The sequence below is a fragment of the Asterias amurensis genome, chromosome 22 (genome assembly GCF_032118995.1).
Source record: "Asterias amurensis chromosome 22, ASM3211899v1".
Classification (NCBI taxonomy): domain Eukaryota; kingdom Metazoa; phylum Echinodermata; class Asteroidea; order Forcipulatida; family Asteriidae; genus Asterias; species Asterias amurensis.
In genome coordinates, this window is record NC_092669.1 from 11,681,116 (window position 1) to 11,705,584 (window position 24,469).

The window sequence follows — 24,469 nt, forward strand, 5'->3', positions numbered from 1 at the left end:
TCACGGCGCATTAAAGTTTTATCTGTGAAGTTTTCCGCAAAATATAGTTATAGCAATCTCTTTTTCAGGTCTTTATGCAGAAATATGCACGAACTCTTCTTGTATTACTTTGTTTTTACTTTTACAGTTTAACTTTTAAAAGAATGTTTGATTTCTTCAAAGCATTATTTCACCCGACGAGGGGGGGGGGGTGGGTGGAGCTATCTCTTCCACGCCCCTCTCTCAAAAAAAAAACCCAAAACGAAACAAAAACAACAAACAAGAACATTAGCCGTTAAAATGTGTGCCCCTAGTATCAGAAAATCTTGGACCCTCTGTAAACAAATAATTATTCATATTAATTTTGACATTTTCGCTTGTATGAAATGACCCAAAACGTGAGCAGACGATAACTTCCTTCTAACAATAAAACGGGCATTTCAAGCAAGTGAAGTCGTCCATACGGTAGATGAAAAAAACGTTGACTCCAACTACACAATATAAAATAAAATAATAACGCGCTTGCATATCTCAAAACTTTTTAGCCTGTGAACTAGAATGTTGTTGATGGGGGATGCGCGCGTTGTGTGTAAAAAGAAGTTAGTTAGTCTCATGTCAGTTGCCTTGTTGTGTCTGTTGTTTTGGGCAAGTACGTTTCCGGACGACTTCTGAACTTTGTTTGCTGTTTTGAAAGAAAAAACCTGTAAGTTGAAATTGAATTGTATTATTCTCTAATAAATACGCACCTCCGACATTCTTCAACAAACAAAATATGATTTTCATGTATTTAGGGATGGCTGTAGTGTGCTAGTGTAGGTAGGTGGTCTCAGACAGACTGACTTAATTTTTTTTTTAGAGTGACCGATTTTATTTTTTAGTTTGTCCCTTTTTCCACGTAACATTTTCCAGTTTGACACTGCCCGTGACACTGACACCTGCCATATCATGACTGCACCTGCTGACTTGATAAAATGATATGCTGTAGGCCTACATTATAATTATATCATTTAAAAGAACTCAGGTGTAGCCTGTAACTGATGACAAAAAAATGTGTTAAAACAAAAGGCCTTTTTTATTTTTGTTAAAATAAAAAGACATGATTATCATGGTTATGGGGGGTTACGGATGATTGGAGGGGGTTAACATTTCGATTTGGTGGCAGTAGAGTAGGGCCTAAGTTAAGTAAACTCAAAGTCAAAATGGTGATGTTGTGTTAATTTAAAAAAATGTTTGTTTTAAATAGACCTTAAATGCACATGACGTCATTTCAGTACGGCGCCCCTGCATTGAGGTCAAAAGGAGGTTGTTCATTGGCCAATCTATGTGCGTTTCGATTGTTTCGTCACCTTTTGACCTCAAAGATGGCGGCTGGATGACGTCAATGCATAAGGTCTATTAAAACTTTAAAAAATTAAAAACTAAAACATGCTCGTTTTTCAGTAAAGGTTTATCGCGAATAGCAAAATATCAAGAGAGGGCGTTGTTGAACCCACACAAAGGTATAGGCGTTGCATGTGTGAGTTGTAGAAACTGCGTAGAAACCGCCCCATATTTCTTCCCACAATGCATTGCGATACTGAATCGCGATAAACCAAATGATGTGTCACGCAATAAGCATGATATTTTTAAGAGCATCAGTAAATGCAGTAAACAGGGAAAAGAAGGAAGGTCATAGGCCGGTCATAGGCCTATCCTATGCCTACTGACTGGTCCTGCTGGTGTAAACTTTGCGAATAGCACGCCTGCAGCTGCTGTCCACAATGAATGACTGATGATAGGCCTATCCCCATTGACATTTTTTTATTGTTATGATTTGTTAGGGCCCTACTGCATTTTGTATTTAATCAAGACTTTGCCCAATTTGCAGATTGGTTTTAAAAACTCTTTTCTTTGATTTTGGTTTTGTCCTATTTTAATTCAATTTATTTTGAATGTGACGAGGCTATTTGCTACCCAAACATGAACAAAAGTAATTATACAGATCTGTAGGAAAAGTAAAATAAATGGTCTCTTTCAGTCTTTGCTTAGTTAGCAGTTAGTAGGGTGGAATTCTTTTGTTGTGTGTGTAACTAAACTTAAAGTTTATAGTTCAGTCAACAAAAGTTACCCAAGACATTACAATTTGCTCTTCATCAAATTGTAAACAAAGGCAAAAGCGAATTTCCTTGCGCCATGATTTAATAATTGATTTGCTTTTGCGTGTTTCGGTCATTGCTAATAGAAGTGCGTAGTTATATTACTTTTCAAAAGTTAAAACTTCTGTTTGTTGAACTGCATTTCAACTTAAAATATTACCATTTTTTATTTTTTATTAGAATATTTGAAAATAAAAAATGGGGCTCATCTAGGTTCAGGCTGTTGAGCTTGATGGTAGAACTACGGGTTTCAATATTCATACTTTATGAACTTTTTTTTCACTTGTTACAGGACATACTCTTCTCTATTTCAAACAAGCTTAGCTTTTGACAATCCAGCTGAAGTTTTTAAATAGCTTAACTTTTGACAACCCAGTTGAAGTTTTGGCCAAACCGGTTGCAGTTGTGGTCAAGATGGCCAGGCCAAAGAGACCAGATGATGGCATTGAACAGTTCTTCTCCGCCACTGAATTTCAAGAAATGTCTGACTATGAAAAGCTGAGGCTGAGAAATATGAAAGCCAACTATGAAATGATGGTTGAAATTGGTAAGTAGCATTATTAATTAAGGACAAATGATTAAAATTAAGGGTTAGGGCACAAATTTGGGTTGAAGCAAAACAAAACATTATTACCAGCTAGATGAAAAAATTATCTTTCAGCCACTAGCACTTACTTAGTTACTTTATTGATTCATTTTTTTTGTGGGGTCTTATGCCATCATGATGTGCATAGAATCACCATAAAATAGGAGTGCCAGGAAACAGTTAAATTCAACACTTTACTGACCTCAACATACATACAGGTGAACATTATTTCTTGAAGGTCTTTGAAAATACACTGTTGGTGGTTTAAGATTTAAGGGTTTATTTAACCACCAGAACTTGAATTCAATGCTCTTAACCACTCCGCCACAATACTCTACATTCTGAATTTACAATTTTAAAAGACATTCAATTCACACAAACAAAAGATAATCAAACTTTAGGGTGTGCACATATTTGTCTTAAATTGATGGAAAACTTGGGCTTAATGCAAAACAAAATTCTCAAATTATAGTGAATCAGATTTTGTTATAGAAAAGGAGAAGACATCAGCATAGCAAACAGGTTTATTATTTAATTTTCATATTCCTTGTTTCTATTTCAGGTTTGACAATACCCAAACCAGAGTTTATGAATGGTCCATTTCGTAAGAGAAAACCTAAGTTTGTAGAGAGTGACAGTGATGATGAAGAGTGGAAACCTGGGTCATCTGCAGATAAAACAAACAGAAAAACAGGTCGGTTAATTCTTATATAATAATGACGTCTTCTATAGCGCCGGTATCCACAAAAAAGTGCTCATGGCGCTTAGGCTATATGACAGAGAAAGTGGGCCAGTGCTTTCACTAAAAAAAACTGTTGGTTCAGATAATCCAAATTAGTATATTTTTCAACTTTTTGCTTTGCCTATTGTTGAGTGCCATGTGCTACTGCGTGGCAGGAGTGTGCGGTAAGAATCCACTAAATAAGTTGGTATTATAATATTACAGTACTCTTGAATTCATGTTATATAAGGGTAGTGGAAGGCTGCTTGGGAAGTAATAAGGGACTTCAAAAAAATGAGATTGGGCTTTGTGGTCTAAGCAAAAAAAACTAAGAAAACCTATACCCATTTAACTGGCCTTACTTTTTCTGCTGAATGTACAACATTGAAAGTTTCTTGTTCAAAGTTTAACAAGGAATAGATGTTCACACGAATACTTTGTGAAGTTTGTGGTACTGTTTTGACAAATGAGATGGTAAAACTCACTGATGTTTTTAACACTTCAATACTACACTTTTTCATACAACTACTTTTAAAAGAGATAAACACGGTTGAAAACTGGCCTGAGATTTCATTAAAAACCTATTGGTTCACACTTTAATCCAAATATTAGTATATTATTTTTTTAGCTTTTTTGCTTTGGCTTTTGTTGAATGCAATGTGACACTCTGTGGCAGAATTGTACGCTATAAGAAACCAATCACTTGAATTGATTTCTTTATGGTCTTTTCTCTAACTGTCTTGAAACATTTAGTTGCGGGATGAAACAACTGAAAATTTTATCTGCATTTAGACATGTTTACATCTGCCTGGTAAAAAAGGGGAGCTGTATTTTCTTCAAATATTCAACACAGTTACCATTCTTTCTTCTCCATGTAAATTTTTTATCTATTAAACCTCTGAATAAGTTTGGCTTTTCATTCTTTGCTGCAGTTTATAAGAGAAAAAAGACATTCACAGTTCCACTTAAAGGTATCCAACAACAGTCCACTTCAGTGAACTTGATGGCAAAGGTAAATTCTAAATTATTTCTTAAAGAAATTAGTAAAACAGATAAAAGTAATTATTGAATCAATGATGAGCAATGAGCATAATTTGTTTGTACAATTGGCAAAACACGAGAAAGTGAAGTTAAAAGAAGTTACCATAATATTGGGATCTTGTTTCCACCTATCTCTCAAAACTCAGTTTTGTTGCATTGGAAATACTGAGGCTCACCAGTTTTTATTTTAATATTCAATTATTTTTAAAATGCAGCAAGTAAAAAATAAACGCAGTTTGACAAAGTTCAACCATTTAATAAAACTATGCGCAAATTTTTCTGATTTTTTGACTCTAGGAAAAGTCAGACTTTTAGTATTAATAAGTCCTGAAAATCTTTTACATACAGCCTATGTGTACATGTATGTCAGAGCTGTACTGGAAAAAAAACTGTTCCTACTTTTTTTCTTGGACTAAATATCATGCCTGTTATTTGGGGGTATTGAATTTTTTCCCCGTCTACTACCATTTTGCGGGAAGTATCTAAGTTAAGTTATATAAGGCCTGAATGATATGCATCTTGTATTTTTGTTTGAGAAGAAAAAAATAAAGTGTCAGGAAATTTCAATTGTAATTTTAACAAACATTTGTAAAATTATTTCTTCCTTGTCTAGAATTCCTCATCAAGTCACACCTCACCACCAGAGCAGCCAGAGCAGGAGGCAAAACAACGAGAAGGTGAAGATAACTTTGATTTCCTTGGCCGTGTCACAATCAGTGACTCTGGAAAACTCATCCCATGTGGAACTCAAAATCCGGAACCTCCAAAAAGACAACCAGCTAAAAGAAAAAGAGGTACTCCCATAATTAGAAATATTTCTTTACATGCCATGAGTCAAAATTGTTTAATTTATTACTGTTTATTCTTGGTAAATTACTGTTTATTCCAAGGTGCTCAGCAAGAAAAAAAAACCTGACATGAATATAAAAATTGACAAACATAAACAATTTTTGTTTTATAATCAGGAATGCACTTTTTCAGTTTGTTTAGTGTAATGCCAAAGAAATCTAAAAAAAAAACTAAAAAAGTTGAACCTGTTCCTTTTTTTCTGTTATTACAAAGTTAATAAATAGAAAGTTAATTGCAAAGTTAATTTCAAAGTTAATACAAAGCTGCTAAAAACAAATACAAATGTAATATTAAAAAGGGGAAATGCCGCCAGCCCCCCTAAAAAAACTAATTATTTTAGCATCACAAACAAAAAAGAAAGAAAAGAGAAATCTGAGCCGGCCAGATGTTGTAGAATAAGTCAGCTTAACTTTGGGCTAGCCACAAATTTGAGTTTAGAATATAGTTCTTTAAGAAATATAGCCATTGGTACAAATGAGTGTTAGCAGAACTATAATGGTTCCACAGTTACTAAATAAAAACAATATAATATTGTCAATAAGAATTGAATCCCCCGAAAAAAAATCAGAAATTTGTTCATTTGTTTTTAAATTTCATAGATCACTCTAACCTTTTTGTGTAACAGTTGCCCAAATGAGGAGACCAATAATACAAAATGTAAAATATTTATACAAGTTGCAGTCTTGAAAAAAAAAGTTGGTCTAAAATTGTTTCTCCCATTTTCCACATCTTCAGTTGACACTTCACAGAGAAAAGAGCAACGTTATCCACGGCGTGCAGCAGCCAGGAAATGCTACAAGGACTTGGATGGACCTAATGATGACAGTTTTGTGTGTATGTAAAAAAGTGCTTATGTTAAAGCTTGAGGTTTACTTTTGTAAAACTTTCTAAAAGTTCCAGAGAAACCAGGGGTGAAAACTTACTATCAGTTTGGATAGTAAAAAATAATATGGGATCATCACAAAATATGGTTGATCATCTTTCTTGAATTTTCTTATATTCTTTCATAAAAAAAATGTTTAAAAGTCATATATATGACTTTTTAAACTTTTGTTTATTTAGTTTATCTACTTAAAAAGATATGCTGTTCATATGGGGTTGGTTATTAAGACATTTTGCAATAGAATATAAAAAGAATATACAACGTATACATATATGAGTTTAATTATATCTTCTTTTGGAAAACAGATTGTGAAGACTGCCATGAGCTTTTTGAGAATAGCTGTCCTCAACATCCTCTGACCGTCATCGAAAACACCCCAGTCACAAAAGGATGCAGAGATCATGCTAAGCGTAGTCTTCCAGATGGACTTATTGTCAAGGAAGCTGGTATCAAGAATGCTGGCCTAGGTGTTTGGGCTGAGAAGGCTTTCCCCAAAGGAGTGAGGTTTGGACATTATGGAGGTGAAATTGTCGGGGAAGAGGAAGGCAGAGAAAGTGGCTACGCTTGGGAGGTAAGTGGGTACCTAGCCTGTGAGGGCAGAGATGGTTCTTGTGATTTAAACCGAGTTGTGCATTTGTTGCACAGGCTGTGTCAGGGAGCTGAGATAGTTTCAGTGATTTAAGGCCCAGTGAACAGGGGTAATAATAAATATAATAGATATTACATATGGGGTAAAAATTTTTGAAGTGCTTCGGGATGCCCTTCAACAGGTGTGAAAAGTGCGATATGAAAGCTGGCTATTATTATTATTATTATTATTATTATTATTATTATTGAGTGATCTGTTGGACTTTGAAAAACTGAGATTGGATTTCTTAATTTAGGCAAAAAATATAAGTCCTTCCCATTTATACTGACCTTAACTCTTTTCTGAATAGCGTAATACAACATTGAAAGTTTCCTACTCCAAGTTTACCAATCCACAGCAATACTTTGTAGTACTTTGACATAATGACTCGAATTAACCTGATGGTTTTAATACTAAATGCTCTGCTTTTCCAGACAATAAAAACAGCAAGGACAACAAATAAAATCATCTGCATAAACTTGGAGAGTTCAATAATAATTTTTAAATTTGTTGTTGTTGCATAACCAACCTTTGTTTCATATCACAACAGATCTTTGATCACAATGGCAAAAGCCATTACATTGACGGCAAAAACCCCAGCAAAGGCAATTGGATGCGGTATGTGAACTGTGCATGCAATGAGGCAGAACAGAACCTTGTTGCCTACCAGTACTGTGGTCAGATTTACTATAGGAGTTTTAAGACGATCTCACCAGGTCAGGAGCTACTAGTTTTCTATGGTGAAGAATATGCTTCTGAGCTTGGGATTGTGATGACAGACAATGATGGCAAACAATGTGCCAAAAGTAAGTTTAAATTGCCCTCAATGTGAACCCTTCCCCAAAACAACTTTTTGTACTAAAAAAAACTGTTGTTTTATAAAGTTGCAGCAACTTCTTCAATAAATGTTATTGGCATTTTGAAGGAACCACCTGAATGTGGCAAACCTCAGTTGACTTGCATATGTAATTATTATGGCTGTAAAATAAAAAAAATTAAGTTGCTTGAAAAATAGGAGGTGATCTTGTTAGCAAACTGCCAGAATTCTCTTTGATTTTTAACATCTAAAGAGAATGCTAAAAAACTTACAAGTTTTACTTTTATTCGGGCTTGAATAATCTTAATGGTTTATAAATAATTTACTTGAGACAAAAAGGTGTACATTGGTGAATGTTTGGAAGGTTTCCCCTTGCTCAGTTTTTTCAATGTTTCCTAAAACTCTCTGTATAGTGCACTAATTGCAATACATTTATTCCAAAAAGGGAATCCTCTGAATTAATATCCAAGAGTTATACACCTTAAAAAAGATGTAGAAGACAAGAAGGGGGGGGGGGGGGGTAAATAAAACAAAATAAGTACAATTTGTAATTTAAAAGGTGTTAATTGATGATTAATTTAACCTTTTTCTTTTATACAGATGACCTACACCCATGTACTCGATGTGACAAGATCTACACAGATTTTAAGTATCTAGCCGGGCACATGAAGCACACCCATGGATCATCTGCTGAGTGGTACGACTACTTGAAATCAACAAAACACTCTTTCAACATCACAGCATGTAATCGCAAAGTTGCTTCTCAAGTACAGAGTTCATTCAGAAACATGAAAGTACCATTTGGCTGTAACACAAATACAAAATTCATGAAAATAAGCTCAAATGTAACTGAATTGCAACAGTTTGCTTGCAGTCAGTGTAGCACAAAGTTCAACTCAATGAATGACTTGGAAGCTCATAGATTAACGCACATCAACGAAGATGGTGAAAAAAGGGCAAGTAGGAATTTAAGAAAGGGGCGATGTAATAGATCATCAGAACAAATCGGGAATGTTGACTTCAGAAAGGAACATGGAAAGAGAAAACCTAAACTACCTAGCAAAATAGAAAATGAAGTTTCAAGGAATGCCTCCAAAAATTACAAGAGCGTAACAAATAATGCAAATATTTTGAAAAAAGATACAAAAGCAAAACAAACCCCTAAAAATAATGTCGTATGTGACAATGGATTTACAATTGGTAGTACCATTGAAGTATGTGAACAAAATACATGGAGTGGTAACTTGAAAGACCATCAAAGAATTCACACAGGAGAGAAACCATTCGCCTGTAACCAGTGTGAGTCCAGATTTGCACTTAGGTGTGACTTGAAAAGACATCAAAGAACTCACACAGGAGAGAAACCATTCGCCTGTAACCAGTGTGAGTCAAGATTTGCACTGAGGCATAACTTGAAAAAACATCTAAGAACTCACACAGGAGAGAAACCATTCGCTTGTAACCAGTGTGAGTTTAGATGTGCAGTGAGGAGTAACTTGAAAGACCATCAAAGAACTCACACAGGAGAGAAACCATTCGCTTGTAACCAGTGTGAGTCAAGATTTGCCCTGAGGCATAACTTGAAAACACATCAAAGAACTCACACAGGAGAGAAACCGTTCGCTTGTAACCAGTGTGAGTCAAGATTTTCACAGAGGGGTACCTTGGAAAAACATCAAAGAACTCACACAGGAGAGAAACCATTCGCTTGTAACCAGTGTGAGTTCAAATGTGCACGGAGGCCTAACTTGGAAAGACATCAAAGAACTCACACAGGAGAGAAACCATTCGCTTGTAACCAGTGTGAGTCAAGATTTGCACAGAGGCCTAACTTGGAAACACATCAAAGAACTCACACAGGAGAGAAACCATTCGCTTGTAACCAGTGTGAGTCAAGATTTTCACAGAGGGGTACCTTGGAAACCCATCAAAGAACTCACACAGGAGAGAAACCATTCGCCTGTAACCAGTGTGAGTCAAGATTTTCACAGAGGGGTACCTTGGAAACCCATCAAAGAACTCACACAGGAGAGAAACCATTCGCCTGTAACCAGTGTGAGTCAAGATTTTCACAGAGGGGTACCTTGGAAATGCATCAAAGAACTCACACAGGAGAGAAACCATTCGCTTGTAACCAGTGTGAGTCAAGATTTGCACAGAGGCATCACTTAAAAAAACATCAAAGAACTCACACAGGAGAGAAACCATTCGCTTGTAACCAGTGTGACTACAAATGTACACAGAGCAGTGCTTTGAAAACACATAAAAGAACTCACACAGGAGAGAAACCATTCATCTGAAATAAATGTGCAATGAGCAAGTACATCGGTAACAGTAGCCTACAATTATTATTATAAGGATTATTTGTTTTTAATAAAAAAATTATAAATGTATTTTCTATCTATTTTTAAGGAAGTGCTTTTTATAACTGACTTTTTCGGCAAAGACATGTGTTTGGTTTGCAGTTGAATTGTTTTCCCTGAAATTAAATAATTATTTAAAGTCAATGAACTGATGGGGCTGATTAAAAAACGAAGCAAATTTAACTGCTTTTATACATTTTTTTTAGAGGGTTTGGGGGACACAAATAAAAAATAAAAAGAAAAAAAAAAACATTTACAAAAATATGTTTACAAATTTTAATTCAATTTGCAATTCACTCCAATGTATTATAAACATCACATTTAAAACATGAAAATTGCCTTCCAGTGGGCATCAATGATGAAAACACATTTTTATTTTCAGTATTCATTCCAAATCACTCCAGGTATACAAAATAATGTTCCTTTTATCCTTGTTTAATTTGAATGTCTCCTTCATATTGGATGGAGATGGGTAATTTACAAAAATTGAAAATATATTGGTTTTGAATGTTTCAATGTTAACCTGAATAAACATTGTCCCTCGTTCATGTTTATAAAATATCTCACACTTTTTTAAAATAAATTTATTTTCATCCTTCAATATTAAAGTCTCTACCAAACATAATTACTCTAAAAACGGTGAGAAAAAAGACTACACCCAATGACCTTTAACCTGCTAGATATGGTGTCCACTGTACTCGTGTGGCATTTAATGCATCAGCTACCCTGTCCACAGACTATTCTCATTCAGTCAGCAATTGATATCAGTCAGAATCACAACGTACTATTAAAACAGTATTGTTACATTTTGACTGCCATAAAACGCCTGTGAACTTCTTTTTCCTTACACAATTACCCAAGAGAAGACCACCTCACTTGGAGATGAAACTTTGCCCGATTTGGTAATTATGTTTTTTTTTTACAATGTATGTTGAGGAAATTATGTTGTCCGAGTTCCGTAAAAAATAAAGATTTTACTTTTTTAGTAAATGTAAAATTACTAATTTTACATTCAATAACATGGCGACGTCTGATGAATGGATTGTATTTCTTTTTATTTTAGTTTCTAACTAAAAACACTTTTATGAAAAGTATATGTTGTTCAGTTTTGATTGTTTAATAATCTTTAATAATATTATTAAGTAAACTAATGTAACAATTTCTATACCCTGCCACCACTAATTTAATATTACTCACACAAAATTCCAAATGAGATTCCTTTTGTTTTTTGTAAAATGAGTGAAAATGTGACAGTAATTATTAATTATTCATCCCCAGCTAGACTAGATTACACTTGGTGTACGATCGCTGTATGAACGTATTCTTTGTGAAGACTACATTCGTACTGTGTTCTGTCTCTAGAGTAACTGTTGTAGTTGTACCTTTGGTTTATTATTTTTTTTATAGCTCAATATTGCGTGGTTAAACTGCTGTCTAGTCCAAGCAAGCTAGCCCACTTTGCTGGGCTGTTAGTGTTATGGCTCTCTTTTTATCATCGGTATTTTGTGCTTATTAATATTATTAATCATGGCGCCTATTGATGTATGTTGGTTGATAAGAGTAAGACCGATGAAACGATGATGAAAGAGAGCCAAATAATCGTAGCAGCCCAACAAGGTCCCTTGCCCACCACACAAGCACAAGTGGAGATAACAACTTGTTAGTTGCGATAACGTAACCCTTCGGGAGGAGTTATGTTATCGCAACTAACATAGGCCTAATTGTAAATATCTTGTATGTAGACCTAACTGTAAATATTTAAAGGAACACGTTGCCTTGGATTGGACGAGTTGGTCTATAAAAAGCATTTGTAACCGTTTGTTATAAAATGCATATGGTTGGAAAGATGTTTTAAAAGTAGAATACAATGAACCACACAAGTTTGCCTCGAAATTGCGTGGTTTTCCTTTTACTGTGCGAACTAACACGGTCGGCCATTTATGGGGGTCAAAAATAAACAGTGTTTGTCGACAAGGCATGTTTGTGTGGATCATTGTATTCTACTTTTACAACATCTTTCTACCCATATGCATTTTATAAAAAACAGTTACAAACGCTTTTCAAAGACCAACTCGACCGATCCAAGGCAACATGTTCCTTTAAGGGATTGAGTTCGAATAAAAAATACAATAATAGTAAGTAATATTATAAGATGTTGAGAATAAACAGATTGCTTTTTGATGAATTGTTTTTATATACAAATTTTATGGTGAATTTGAAACAAAATGAAACCATACATTTCCTTTCTTCATGGAATTAGGCCGAGCCAAACCAAAATAAAGGGTACATTTTAGTTTAGTTCATTACGAAAGTTTTCGATGTTTTAGCATTTTAACCAGCAATCTGCATTTTTCCTACTTCCAATTCCAGCTGTAAATATGGTGCTCGCTTGTTTGTATTTGCATTTTACATAATTTTATTGGCTCACTATTTAAGATAATTTCAGTTAAAACAAATGTTTTTGACTTTTTAAACAAAACTTCAAGTTTATAGAAGTGCACTGCATGTGAAAGGCAGAATTTGACAGTTATTTGATTAAATTCAACAGTTATTCAATATGCATTTCATTGTCTTCTAACAATTATAAAGCCATTGTGTAAAAGTACGGGCAGGCATTGTGTAGTGGGAAACGGGAAGTTTTAGCTGCATGTTACGCAAGCAAAAACGTGAATGTGTACGTCAGAAAATTTTGTTGTAAAAATCTCACGTTTTAAGCTTACGTGAAGTTACCATTTCTCACATCAGGTACGTACGTGCAGACGTCTCTCGTTACCATTAAATAAGCCCAAAGTGGTGACATCACCTAGAAACAAAAAATTTGTCTGACGTTAATGATCGTGTTTTAGCCCGCGTAACGTGCAGCTAAACCTCCCGATTGTGCCTAAGTTGATGATACTACAAGCATGGAATTCAGCACGTCACAGTACATGTAAGAGCACGGAAATAACGTAGGAATATTTTAAGGAGTCAAGAAGGAGTCTCGCTATCTTTTACTGCATGTTGGCTTCAATGCACGCTTCAGTGTGCAAGCTAACCAGACATCAAACTGTAATTAATGAATGCACTCAGCATAACTCACACTGTTAAAAGATTTGTGTCTGACCACATCGACCTCTAAGGAAATTTAGGGCTGCGCCAAGTCAATGTTTGGAATGGGTCTTGTGAATAACGGTGCAAGGGCAATTGCTCCCAAATGCACATACTTGGAAGTTTTACAACATACTTGGAAAAGAAGTGTTAATTTGCCAATTCCAGAAACTTTCCAGGAACATGTAAAAAACTTCCAACCTATACGAAGGTATTTCTTGCTGGTATTCATGCTTGGTGTGCCAGGCCAGAAACAAGGGACAGTGTTCAGATTATTCTGACAAAATTTGAAAAAGCTGTGGTCGTCTGTTCTTGTTTTGCATTTATGGCTTTCCATAGTTTTCCAACCTCGATTGACGAAAAACTTGGGCTAAGCATAATTTTTTCTTTTCCATCTTTTTACCTAGGTATGAATCATGATAGCCAAGGGTACCAGTGAAGAGCCAAATCCATTGCGGAACACGGCAACCAGTGCATCAAGTAGCCTCAGTGATCGAGAACACAGAGATCTCAATAAGTTCATTAAATTTCTTGCATTCAAGGTAAATAAATAATTGCATCAATAAATATACACTAGGAGCAAGTTGAAGTTCATGATTGACTGGCAAAGTACACTTTGCTCAGTGACTTACTACTCATCTGAATGACTTGTTTGTAAGCCTAGTCAACCACGGTGTATTCACGCTTCCATCGCCTTTCGCCTTGTCGCTGTATAGTGTCACTGATGCCAAACAAACCTTTAAAAAAAGTTGAACTTAGCAATCATCTTTTAGCAATTTTGTTTATAATCGTTTACATTTATGCTATGTTCAGTTGAGCAGGATTTCAGATTTTGATAAAATTAGTGAGAAAATACATATAAAAAAACCCAGCCAGTTTTCAATTTAGGCTCTGTTGAGTATTTGATCCATCTATTTGTAGAGTTTCGTTTAGACTTGGTGAAGAAGTTGTAAAATGTCTGTCGCAGTGATAGCGTTCTGACTCTTTCTCCGCGCACTTTGAATCTCCCTGGGATTCCCGCGTCACTGGCGGTATTCACGTGAGACTGCTGGAAACCACAAGAATACTGCTCTCTCACAACTTCGGTCTATTAAATAGGGAGTAGAAGTCGGCAACCAGCAGTTTGCAAGATATCAGTGATCTATATCAGGTATTCGATCGCGGAAACCTGAATCATACGCCACCATGACTTCACTATCTCACCGCGACGGACATTTAGTGACTTAAAGCCATTATACACTTTCGGTAAACAGTATTGTCCAAGTCCCACACTTCGTGTATCACAACTTATATATAAAATAACAATCATGTGGAAATTTAGGCTCAATCGGACATCGGAGTCGGGAGAAAATAACGGGAAAACCCACTCCTGTTTTCGCGCGTTTCGCCGTGTCATGACATGTGTTTATAACAAATCTGTAAGTCTCGCTAAAGAGAATTTATATTGTTTTACCGTTTCCTCAAAAAGTAAAGCATTTCATGGACTAATATTTCAAGAGAAGTCTTCCACCATTACCTTCTGTAAACCCTGTAAATAATTTGTAAATCTGTGAACTTTTTTTTTTTTTTTTAACGAAAGGGTCCAATGGCTTTAATCATAATAATAATAAAAGAGTATAATTTATATAGCGCCTTATGCCAGGCCTCAAGGCACTTACCACTAAAATACAATATTTTAAAAACAACACTTGTCCATAATATTGCCGACAATATATCGCGATATTCGATATAATCACGATTAATGAAATTTGACATCATCAGTCTTAAAACTCCAAGTGAAAGTTGTAGAAGAGACAGTCCTAGTATAAGAGATGTGTTCTAATGACATATTCTTCTGGTTTTACTCCAAATCTATGGGATATCAGCTAGCAAATACATCGCGATATTTAATCGATATATCGATATATCGCAATTATCGCGATATTTCGATTAAAACCAAATCCATCCGATATCGAAATCGTGTCCAAATTAATATCGCGATATTCGATAATATCGTGATATCGCCCAAGCTTAGATCTGATCTATTTAAACATGTATGGTTTCATTTTTGTTTTGTTTTATCAGTCAGTTCAGGTAATTGTGCAGTCTCGTTCTGGAGAAAAAACGGATTCTGCGTCAAAGGCCAAATCAGATGGTACCGATTGGGTAAGTGTTTCTGTGCCATAATCATAGCGACCACAAATAACTGCTTTATCGGCGTAAAATGGCTTCCATTGCGGCCGCAAATGGCTCCCATTTTTTGATGTTTTTTTCCCAGACATTTTATGGGAGCATGTCAAAAAAGTAAGCAATTGTAAACTGCTTGAAAGTTTTCTCTGCCATAATTATAGCGGCCACAAATAGCTGCCTTAGCGGCCTAAAATGGCTGCCATTACGGCCACACTAGGGCGGCAAGATTTGTATGTTTTTTCCCAGACAATTTTTGGAAACATCTTGTCAAAAAAACGAACAAATTAAAGGCAGTGGACACTATTGGTAATTACTCAAAATAATTATTAGCATAAAACCTTTCTTGGTGACGAGTAATGGGGAGAGGTTGATGGTATAAAACATTGTGAGAAACGGCTCCCTCTGAAGTGGTATAGTTTTCAAGAAAGAAGTAATTTTTGCACAAATTTGATTTTGAGACCTCAGTTTTAGAACTTGAGGTCTCGAAGTCAACCATTTAAACGCACACAACTTCGTGTGACAAGGGTGTTTTCTTCTTTCATTATTATCTCGCAACTTTGATGACCGATTGAGCTCAAATTTTCACAGGTTAGTTATTGTATGCATATGTTGAGATACACCAACTGTGACGGCTAGTCTTTGACAATTACCAATAGTGTCCACTGCCTTTAAAGCCATTATACACTTTCGGTAAACAGTATTGTCCAAGTCCCACACTTTGTGTATCACAACTTATATATAAAACAACAAACCTGTGAAAATTTAGGCTCAATCGGTCATCGGAGTCAAGAGAAAATAACGGGAAAACCCACTCTTGTTTCCGCGCGTTTCCCCGTGTCACGACATGTGTTTATAACAAATCCCTAATTCTCGCTAACGAGAATTTATATTGTTTTACTGTTTTCTCCAAAAGTAAAGCATTTCATGGACTAATATTTCATGAGAAGTCTTTCACCATTACCTTCTGTAAACCCTGTAAATTATTTGTAAATCTGTGAACTTTTTTGTTTGTTTTCTGTATCGAAAGGGTCCAATGGCTTTAAACATCTTAATTAAAACGTCTTTTTTAATAGTTTTGTTCTTTTTTCCTGTTTTTTTTACAGTTCAATTTAGCAGTTTATGACAACCCGAATGTGAAAAGTAATGTCAAGAAGCTACTTGCCCAGGAGCTACTTAGGGTGGGCTCCCCCTTGAATGTTGAGGTTTCCCTGGAAACAAGTGAGGTAAGATTGCTGAACTTAAGAAATGTTTATCATTCATTTAATGTCTGTAGCGTAGTGTAAGGTAGAGTGGTGTAGCGTAGTGGTTTATTAAAAACATTTAAAAAGTCACGGCAAGTGGCCGAATTAAATTTTAATTACAACTATACAATTATTAGAATAAATATGTTACAAATATAATTATATATATGTAAAGGGGCACAAAGGCCACAAAAGACCACGACACAAACACGGAACACTAAGAAAAAATAGTGATATTAAAACTAATCAATTTCATTATCTTGTATCTTGTCTTCATCATACATTTTGAAACTCTAGGGAGACAAGATGGTCCTAGAGTGTTGGAGTCTATTTCTTAACGACAACTGCAACCCTGGTGCAAAGATACACTACGCAGTCTACAACCATCTCGGTCTCCTTCTCAAGTCGCTTATTCAAGAAAAAATAATGATATTGAAACTAATCAATTTCTATAACTTGTATCTTGTCTTCATCATACATTTTGAAACTCTAGGGAGACAAGATGGTCCTGGAGTGTTGGAGTCTAGTTCTTAATGACATCTGCGACCCCGGCGCAAAGATACACTACGCAGTCTACAACCGTCTTGGTCTCCTTCTCAAGTCGCTTATTTGTGTCTCGAGAGTGACGCCGGCCTATCGCATCGCGAGGCACCAGCTAGGAGCAGACTACCGGGTGATCTCTCGGATGAACTTTGGAGAGAAGAAGCTCTCCCATCTCGGTGAAAGTAAGTGTTATGGGTTCATAATAATAACAAGAATTATACTAATAATTATTCTCATTTGACACTGAGAGCGGTAGGTTCACTGTAGGGGTCGAACGGAGCCAGGGTTGGCATGTTAGATGCCATGATTAGACGATTAGCTTACGACTTGTCCAGATAAACACGTGTGTGATGTGACTGTGAATAAATGTTCAGCATTCAGTTCAGGAGTGCGACCGAAAAATGTCTCGAAATCTCACTTTTGTTTGTTGGGATCGCCTTGAAATTAGAGCACTCAACAGATGATGATTACGCTGTGAGTTGAAACAGATCCAACCTCGTCGCCATTATAATAATTCGAAACAAAGGTAGAGAAATGTGGAAGCTATAAAACGTAGTTGTTTGAGTTGCAACGTGAATCAAGATGGATCCTTGTTCTTTATTCACCTCTGAACTTTAACCTTTGAATAATAAACCTGTATGACAACAAGTCAATAGAGGGCGCTATGCTACACTTGGTTCTTTTTTTACACAGCACTTTTTCACATCCATTGGGGTATTTCAAAGCGCTCAGTATCTTGTCCTGCAAGGTATGTTGAGCTTCGCTTTGAAGTATGAGACCTATTCCTTTAAAGCATTTTAATGGTTTACAAGGTGCTGTGGTTCATCCTGCTGCCAATCAAACCAGGAACACTGGGGCGAACCCCCTTCTCTTCTCTCTTTAGGATTTCTATTGATTAAGTTTGTTGTTGAATGTTTTTAAGAATGTTTACTCCCGTTGTTATAATTCAGTGTTTTCTTATGTTTTAGTTTGTCTATTTTTCCATGTTGAGCGCCAAAGAGCATGTTTACACATGATTAGGGCGCTATACAAGTTTTGGTATTATTATTATTATTATTATTATTATTTTCGATAAGTGCACTGGGTTCTTTTTCGTGCGTTACACAACACACAGAACAAACGGATTTATGTCCAATCATGACTGGGACTCGAACCCACACTCGGCTAAACAGAAAAAACCAGAGCTTGAATTATGTGCTCTTAACCACTCGGCCACAACTTTCCACAATAAAAATGATTGGGACAATTACTACTTGACTTAATTTAAGAACTATTTGGGTCATGCTCAGTCCAAGTAATGTTTTAGTACATGAGTGGCATTATATATTATCCACTGTTGTCTGTTGCTCGATGTGACAGGATCCATGGTGTTTTAAATGGCACCCGGCAAGGCTAATTTTTCGGGATAAGAAATTATATCCTTTTCCATAACCACAGTTCTTCAAAGTGAACATTTTATCAAAATGCACTAGACTATCCAAAGCTGCTGTACTTCTTACCAAGTAAGTTTAATATTGCCAATAAGTTTCAGAGTCATTACCAAAAGTTTACACACCCTTTAAACAATTTCAGTTTGAATAAAAAGAAAAGCCAACTGTTATTGTAACCGAGCGTCTCTTTTATTTTCATGACTAGATTTCCACTCTTTGAACGTTGGCTCAGTGGCTACACCCATCGGCTCCCTCGTTCTGTCCGTGGCTTATCGGACCAAACTAACTCTCTCTGTTCAGTAAGTACCAATCGGACTAAAGCCAGGGGCCAATTTCAGAGAGCTGCTTAAGCAAAAAAAAAATTGCTTAAGCACGAAAATAGCTTGCTTATTTTACACATGTTACTGGCCAAAATTTCATGCCATATATATTGCTTGTGACTGGTATTTAGCTGTTGTTTACTTAGCATAACAATTGGGTTGAGTCTTGGCCTTGACTCTGATTTTACTAAGCAAGGATATTTCTGCTTAAGCAAATTTTTTTGCTTAAGCAGCTCAATGAAATTGGGCCCTGGTTCATACTTCTTACGAAAGGGAATGCGATACGAATTTCGACGTCACACATGGCTGTTTTCGCAGCGCATGTTTTGCAGGAGTTGAACACAAGTCAACTGATGCGAATTATTTGTTGGAATTTTTGACGTCAAAATTGTTTCGATTGAAAAACACACAAAGAGAAGATTGTTTTAAAGGCAGTGGACACTATTGGTAATTGTCAAAGACTAGCCTTCACAGTTTGTGTATCTCAACATATGCATGAAATAACAAACCTGTGAAAATTTGAGAAAAAACACCCTTTTCAGACGACGTTGTGTGCGTTTAGATGGTTGATTTCGAGACCTCAAGTGCTAAATCTGAGGTCTAAAAATCAAATTCGTTGAAAATTACTTCTTTCTCGAAAACTATGGCACTTCAGAGGGAGCTGTTTCTCACAATGTTTTATACCATCAACCTCTCCCGATTACTTGTCACCAAGAAAGGTGTTATGCCAATAATTATTTTGAGTAATTACCAATAGTGTCCACTGACTTTAAGGGTGATACTCTGCAGAATTGAAATAGTTATATTTGTGAGACCCATAGAGTAAGGACTGGTCCATGCTTTTTGGTGAGATCGATAAAACTCAACATTTGAACATCATTAAAAAATACAAGACAATATGACTTGCCCTGTCTTGAGCTTAATGGCCCAACATTAAAAATCAGGCCAGTGTTTTATTTTTTAATTTGAGCCCTGCCAAAGGTCTTATTGAAATCTAGAGGATTGAAATTAATGCACTTTTTTTCATTTATGTCTATCCAAAGAAAGAATCGAAATTAAAAGACCATCACCCGTCCTTAGTAGAGTTGAAGCAGTTAACAATATTTCTTGTACTATTTTCTCCATAGCCAACTGCACACTAGTGGAGTCAACCCAGTAGCCGTTAAAGATGACTACTACAGTAACACCAGCCCTAAAGGTCGAGGGTCATCTCCAGCAATGCCTCAAAATTACTCACCAGGGTAAGCTCAAGGTGGCCTAAATCAGGTTTCAAAAGCAGGCTTGATATATTTCCTACTGTAGAGTGTCAAGTTTGAGCGGATAAGAGCAACGGGTTCGAGTCCCAGTCGTGAACCTACAAGTGTCATGACCGGGACTAGAAACCCACACTCTGCTGAACAGAAGCACTTAGAGCTTGAGTTTGGTGCTATTATCCGCTCGAACACAACACCCCATAATATTTAAAAAAATATATCGGGCATAAATTAACATTTCGAGCATGACAAAGAAGCAATACATTTTTGACTTGAATTGTTTTGATCAGGTTGGACGAATCATCGATCATGGACGGATCGCAAGATCTGTGCGCTACTTCATTCTCTACCTCACCGCCTGATCCGTATACGTTACATGGTTACCTAGCAACATCTCCCCCGAATAGGTCAAAGGTCAATGAGGAGAAATCACGTGGGTAAGAGTTTTTCTTCTTCAGCTTAAAAATTTATATAAACATTCTGGTTACAATTTTTTTTGGGGGGTTTAGCCTGTACAAAAACCTATTGGCTGTTGTCAGTAATGCATGTAGTGTGTGGGGAGGGGGCTTTACCTCAACCATATTCATGAGCGAGGGCCGAATTCTCATCACTGGTTTCTTTACCGTCATGTACCAAATATATTTTTGTTGTTTACCAAACAAGCGTGCAACTATTCAGAACAGGATAACACGCCATCTTTGAATTAAAGGTTAACTTCTTGTTTTGTTTTTTACCTTTTAAGGGGAAGCCCAGCTATGGGTACGTCAGACATCAACTCAGGAAGATTGGGAGCCTTTGCCTCTCCTAAACAGTCAGTAACAGATCAGGTAAAAACTTACATATTGGTTAAGAAATGCCCAACATCACTCACCATAACCTAAACAAAAACCCAATAAATTGGTGCTTAAGAGCTTGGATTCGCCCTGGTGTTTTCTGGCATGGGTGGTTGCATTCTGACTGAGCCACATTACCTCGTAATCCAATAATTTTCTGTAGCAACATTGAAGCAATGTATAAGTGTGCCATGGTGGAGCGGTCTAAAGTTTTGGTGGGTTACTCCTAGAGTTGAATAGGTTTATGACACTTCTGTCTTTGAGCAAGATACTTCGCTATAATTGCTTCTGTTCACCCAGGCGTGGGTACCTGCAAGGGTAGAGGTTGATATTGTGTACGAAAAAGGCTTTTGAATGCTACGGGGAGCTGAGAATGCGATTAAAGGATTTTATTGGCAAATGACAGGACTCAATTTCAGAGAGCTGCATGCTCCTCAAGCAGAAAATATTGCTTAAAACATTTCTGCTAAGCAAAGAAATTCGCAGGAAAACAGTCACAGTCATGTGGCATGATAGTTTGGCTGGTAACCTTATTCTGGTAAGCATGATTTTGTTGTGCTTAGCTACTCTTCATGCTTAGAAGCTCTATGAATTTTGGCCCTGGGCACTAATGTAAAGCGCATTGATACATGTTATTGTAAAACCGCTATACAACATTTATAAGAACTAGTTTATGTTTTTATTATAAGAACTGTTTATTTATATATGAAGCTATTTCTTATTGATGTTTGCAGAGTGAGATGGTTCCCAGTGATATACCATTTCTATCGTTACTTCAAGAACACACATCTTCTTTAGACCAGTCAAGCATCAAAGATAAATCAAGTTCCTCAGATCAGGTAAGGGTCCTCTTTAAGTTTTCTACATTTTAACCATTTCTTGTATTCCCTACCTCCTCGTGGTCTTATTTTTCGGGAAAGTTTTGGAGGTAGAAGAGTAATATTTTTCCTTTGAAAATATCGTTGCCAAAACCCTGACTTGACAAAGGAAATACAACAATATTTTAACTGTTGTATCTACTGTCTTTATGTTAGTGCATTTTCACTGTTGTATCTAATGTCTTTACATCAATGCATTTTTACTGTTGTATGCCTACTGTCTTTATGTCAATGCATTTTTGACTGTCGTATACTGTCTTTACATCAATGCATTTTAACTGTTGTATCTACTGTCAGTTATGTCATTGCATTTTTACTGTTGTATCTACTGACTTTATATCAATGTATTTTTACTGTTGTATCTACTGTCAGTTATGTCATTGCATTTTTACTGTTGTATCTACTCTCTTTATATCAATGCATTTTTACTGTTGTATCTACTGACTTTAGATCAATGTATTTTTACTGTTGTACACATGTATCTACTGTCAGTTATATCGATGCATTTTTACTGTTGTATCTACTGTCTTTATATCAATGCATTTTTACTGTTGTATCTACTGTCTTTATATCAATGCATTTTTACTGTTGTATCTACTGTCTTTATATTTGCATTTTACTGTTAGAGAAGTCCTGCATTAGGTCTTGTGTTTTTATTTGTTTTCGGTTTTTTTTTTTTTTTTTTTGGGGGGGGGAGGTTGTGGTATTTCCTTACTTTTACCAGTTGTTAGCTTTTAAATCAAATTAGGCCTAATTATTTCGTTATGAGCTTTTTTACATCTTATGGAATGGGCTCAATATAAACCAATAAATTATTATTATTGTTATTGTTTGTGACAGACGTCGTCCGATCAGCAAGACCCACAAGCCTCTTCATCATCGCAACACTCTAAAGAATCTTCACAGAGCCAACACTCTGTAGCCGAAGACTTTGTCATGGTAGAATTCGTAAGTATTTAGCCAATTAACATTGTAATGTGTTACAATAAAATGTGCAATATAAATGAATTAATTATATAAGTAAGAGTTTAGGTAAACATTCTATCAGCAAGACCCACCAGCAATTATGTTAAAGTACGTTTCCTTCTTTTTGCATCACTAAAAAGAAAATTAGACTGGTCTGCTGTCTTGTTTTATAGTAGGGGCCTATATAACCACTATTGAGTTGTCAGGGCTTAAAACAACGATGGTTGCCATTCAATTGAGTTTTGATTTATTCCTTTCAGAATCCTGCCTTTGCCAAACCAGAGAGTAACAGCGACGTCGTCAGTTTTTATCGTCAGTTCCAAATGGCGCCCCCATTGGCCATGTTTGACAACCAGCCAACCCTTGAAGAAACACTAGTGAGAAGAATCTGAAATTTTACTTTCGTCTTTATTAAAGACACTTTGGCAATAGATGTATATTTCTATGTTTATTAGGTTCATATGAGAATGTGATGTACTTTTATCTTTTTATCTTCTCCTTTTTTTGAGGTTTTGAGGAAATAAATATAGAAAAAAAAATAGGATTAAACGGTTCGAAAAACAAAATGTATATTCAAAACATTAACTTCATTTTTTTCCCCTGTTTTTTTTTTCAGGAAGTGCTACCCACACAACTTGCCAAATTTGAGGAAACTCAAGTTGACTTTGACAATTTTGTCCAGTCACTTCAACGAGATAGTGAAGAAAGCGACTGACGAATGAAAGCAATGCCAGTACTAAATCAAGTATTATAAGGAAGTTGTCCTGACGATGACTAGAGCAAGCTATAGTCGAAATGATGAGACCTAAGAACTGACTCCTCGGTAGTGCAGGTAATAACGACCCTTTAAGCTAAAGTAGTAGTCGCAGCCGATATTCTACCTTCCGCCCGCGTAGTTGTTAAGAAGCAGAACAGTTCTTCTCAGAACTGAGAATTCTCCCAAATTCTGAAAATCTCCTCCGCGGTAGTAGAATATAAAGCAAGACAGCTCTCTAAAGAACAAAGTCTACCTGGCAAGTAGATACAGGTACTACCGCAACAGGCTGGGACTACCTTTGTTTGCCATGATCTACAAAACAAAACTCAAATTATTTGGTTGTTTCTTACATTCACATCCTTTCCTGCTTTACATCTTAACAAGTGACTAGCCCCTTAAAGCCATTGGACACTTTCGCGACAGTATTGTCCAAGGCCCACACTTCGTGTATCACAACTTCTATATAAAATAACAAACCTGTGAAAATTTAGGCTCAATCGGTCATCGGAGTCCGGAGAAAATAACGGGAAAACCCACCCTTGTTTCCGCACGTTTCCTATGGTCATGACATGTGTTCAAAATAAATTTGTAATTCTCGCTATCGAGAATTGATATTGTTTTAATGTTTTCTCAAAAGTTAAAGCATTTCATGGAATAATATTTCAAGAGAAGTCTTTCACCATTACCTTCTGTAAACCCTGTAAGTTATTTGTAAATCTGTGAACTTTTTTTTTTCTGTACCGAAAGTGTATAATGGCTTTAAATTGTACATGATTGGGGACATGATCAAACCAATTTTGTAGTTGCAACTATTTTCTAAAAGAAAACAACTTTTGTTGCCCAGAGTTTTCTCAAAAGAGAGTGTCATATTTGTATTTCGCTGCAGCCACTGTTCGTGTTGGGGAAACTGTAAGCGAGAAATGAGGCTGATGTTGTTGGGGTTTGGATGGGGGTTAGTGGTTGGGGCGGGGAGGGGGGTGAGCGCTCCGA

At 36.1% G+C, this 24,469-nt stretch overlaps 1 protein-coding gene across 4 annotated transcripts; it reads left to right on the plus strand.

Moving 5' to 3' along the window:
• The first annotated feature begins 556 nt into the window (after positions 1-556).
• On the plus strand, positions 557-24,415 carry LOC139953518 (autophagy-related protein 13-like). Of its 4 annotated transcripts, XM_071952958.1 has the most exons (14): positions 7,614-7,628; positions 8,240-8,336; positions 13,497-13,631; positions 15,154-15,234; positions 16,362-16,481; positions 16,993-17,224; positions 18,678-18,771; positions 19,920-20,033; positions 20,336-20,482; positions 20,788-20,872; positions 21,613-21,717; positions 22,597-22,704; positions 22,983-23,099; positions 23,339-24,415. In XM_071952958.1, exons 3-14 carry the CDS (start codon positions 13,506-13,508, stop codon positions 23,435-23,437), a joined length of 1,428 nt encoding a protein of 475 aa, XP_071809059.1. In that variant the 5' UTR covers positions 7,614-7,628; positions 8,240-8,336; positions 13,497-13,505; the 3' UTR covers positions 23,438-24,415. The 4 variants fall into 4 exon arrangements, 3 of the variants coding, with proteins under 3 accessions (XP_071809057.1, XP_071809059.1, XP_071809058.1); XM_071952957.1 differs by lacking the exons at positions 7,614-7,628; positions 8,240-8,336 and adding an exon at positions 9,940-10,904; XR_011787983.1 differs by lacking the exons at positions 16,362-16,481; positions 16,993-17,224; positions 18,678-18,771; ... (5 more) ...; positions 22,983-23,099; positions 23,339-24,415 and adding exons at positions 557-682; positions 2,407-2,661; positions 3,263-3,394; ... (2 more) ...; positions 6,047-6,145; positions 6,500-6,765 and having other exon boundaries at positions 7,373-7,628.
• The last annotated feature ends 54 nt before the right edge of the window (positions 24,416-24,469 follow it).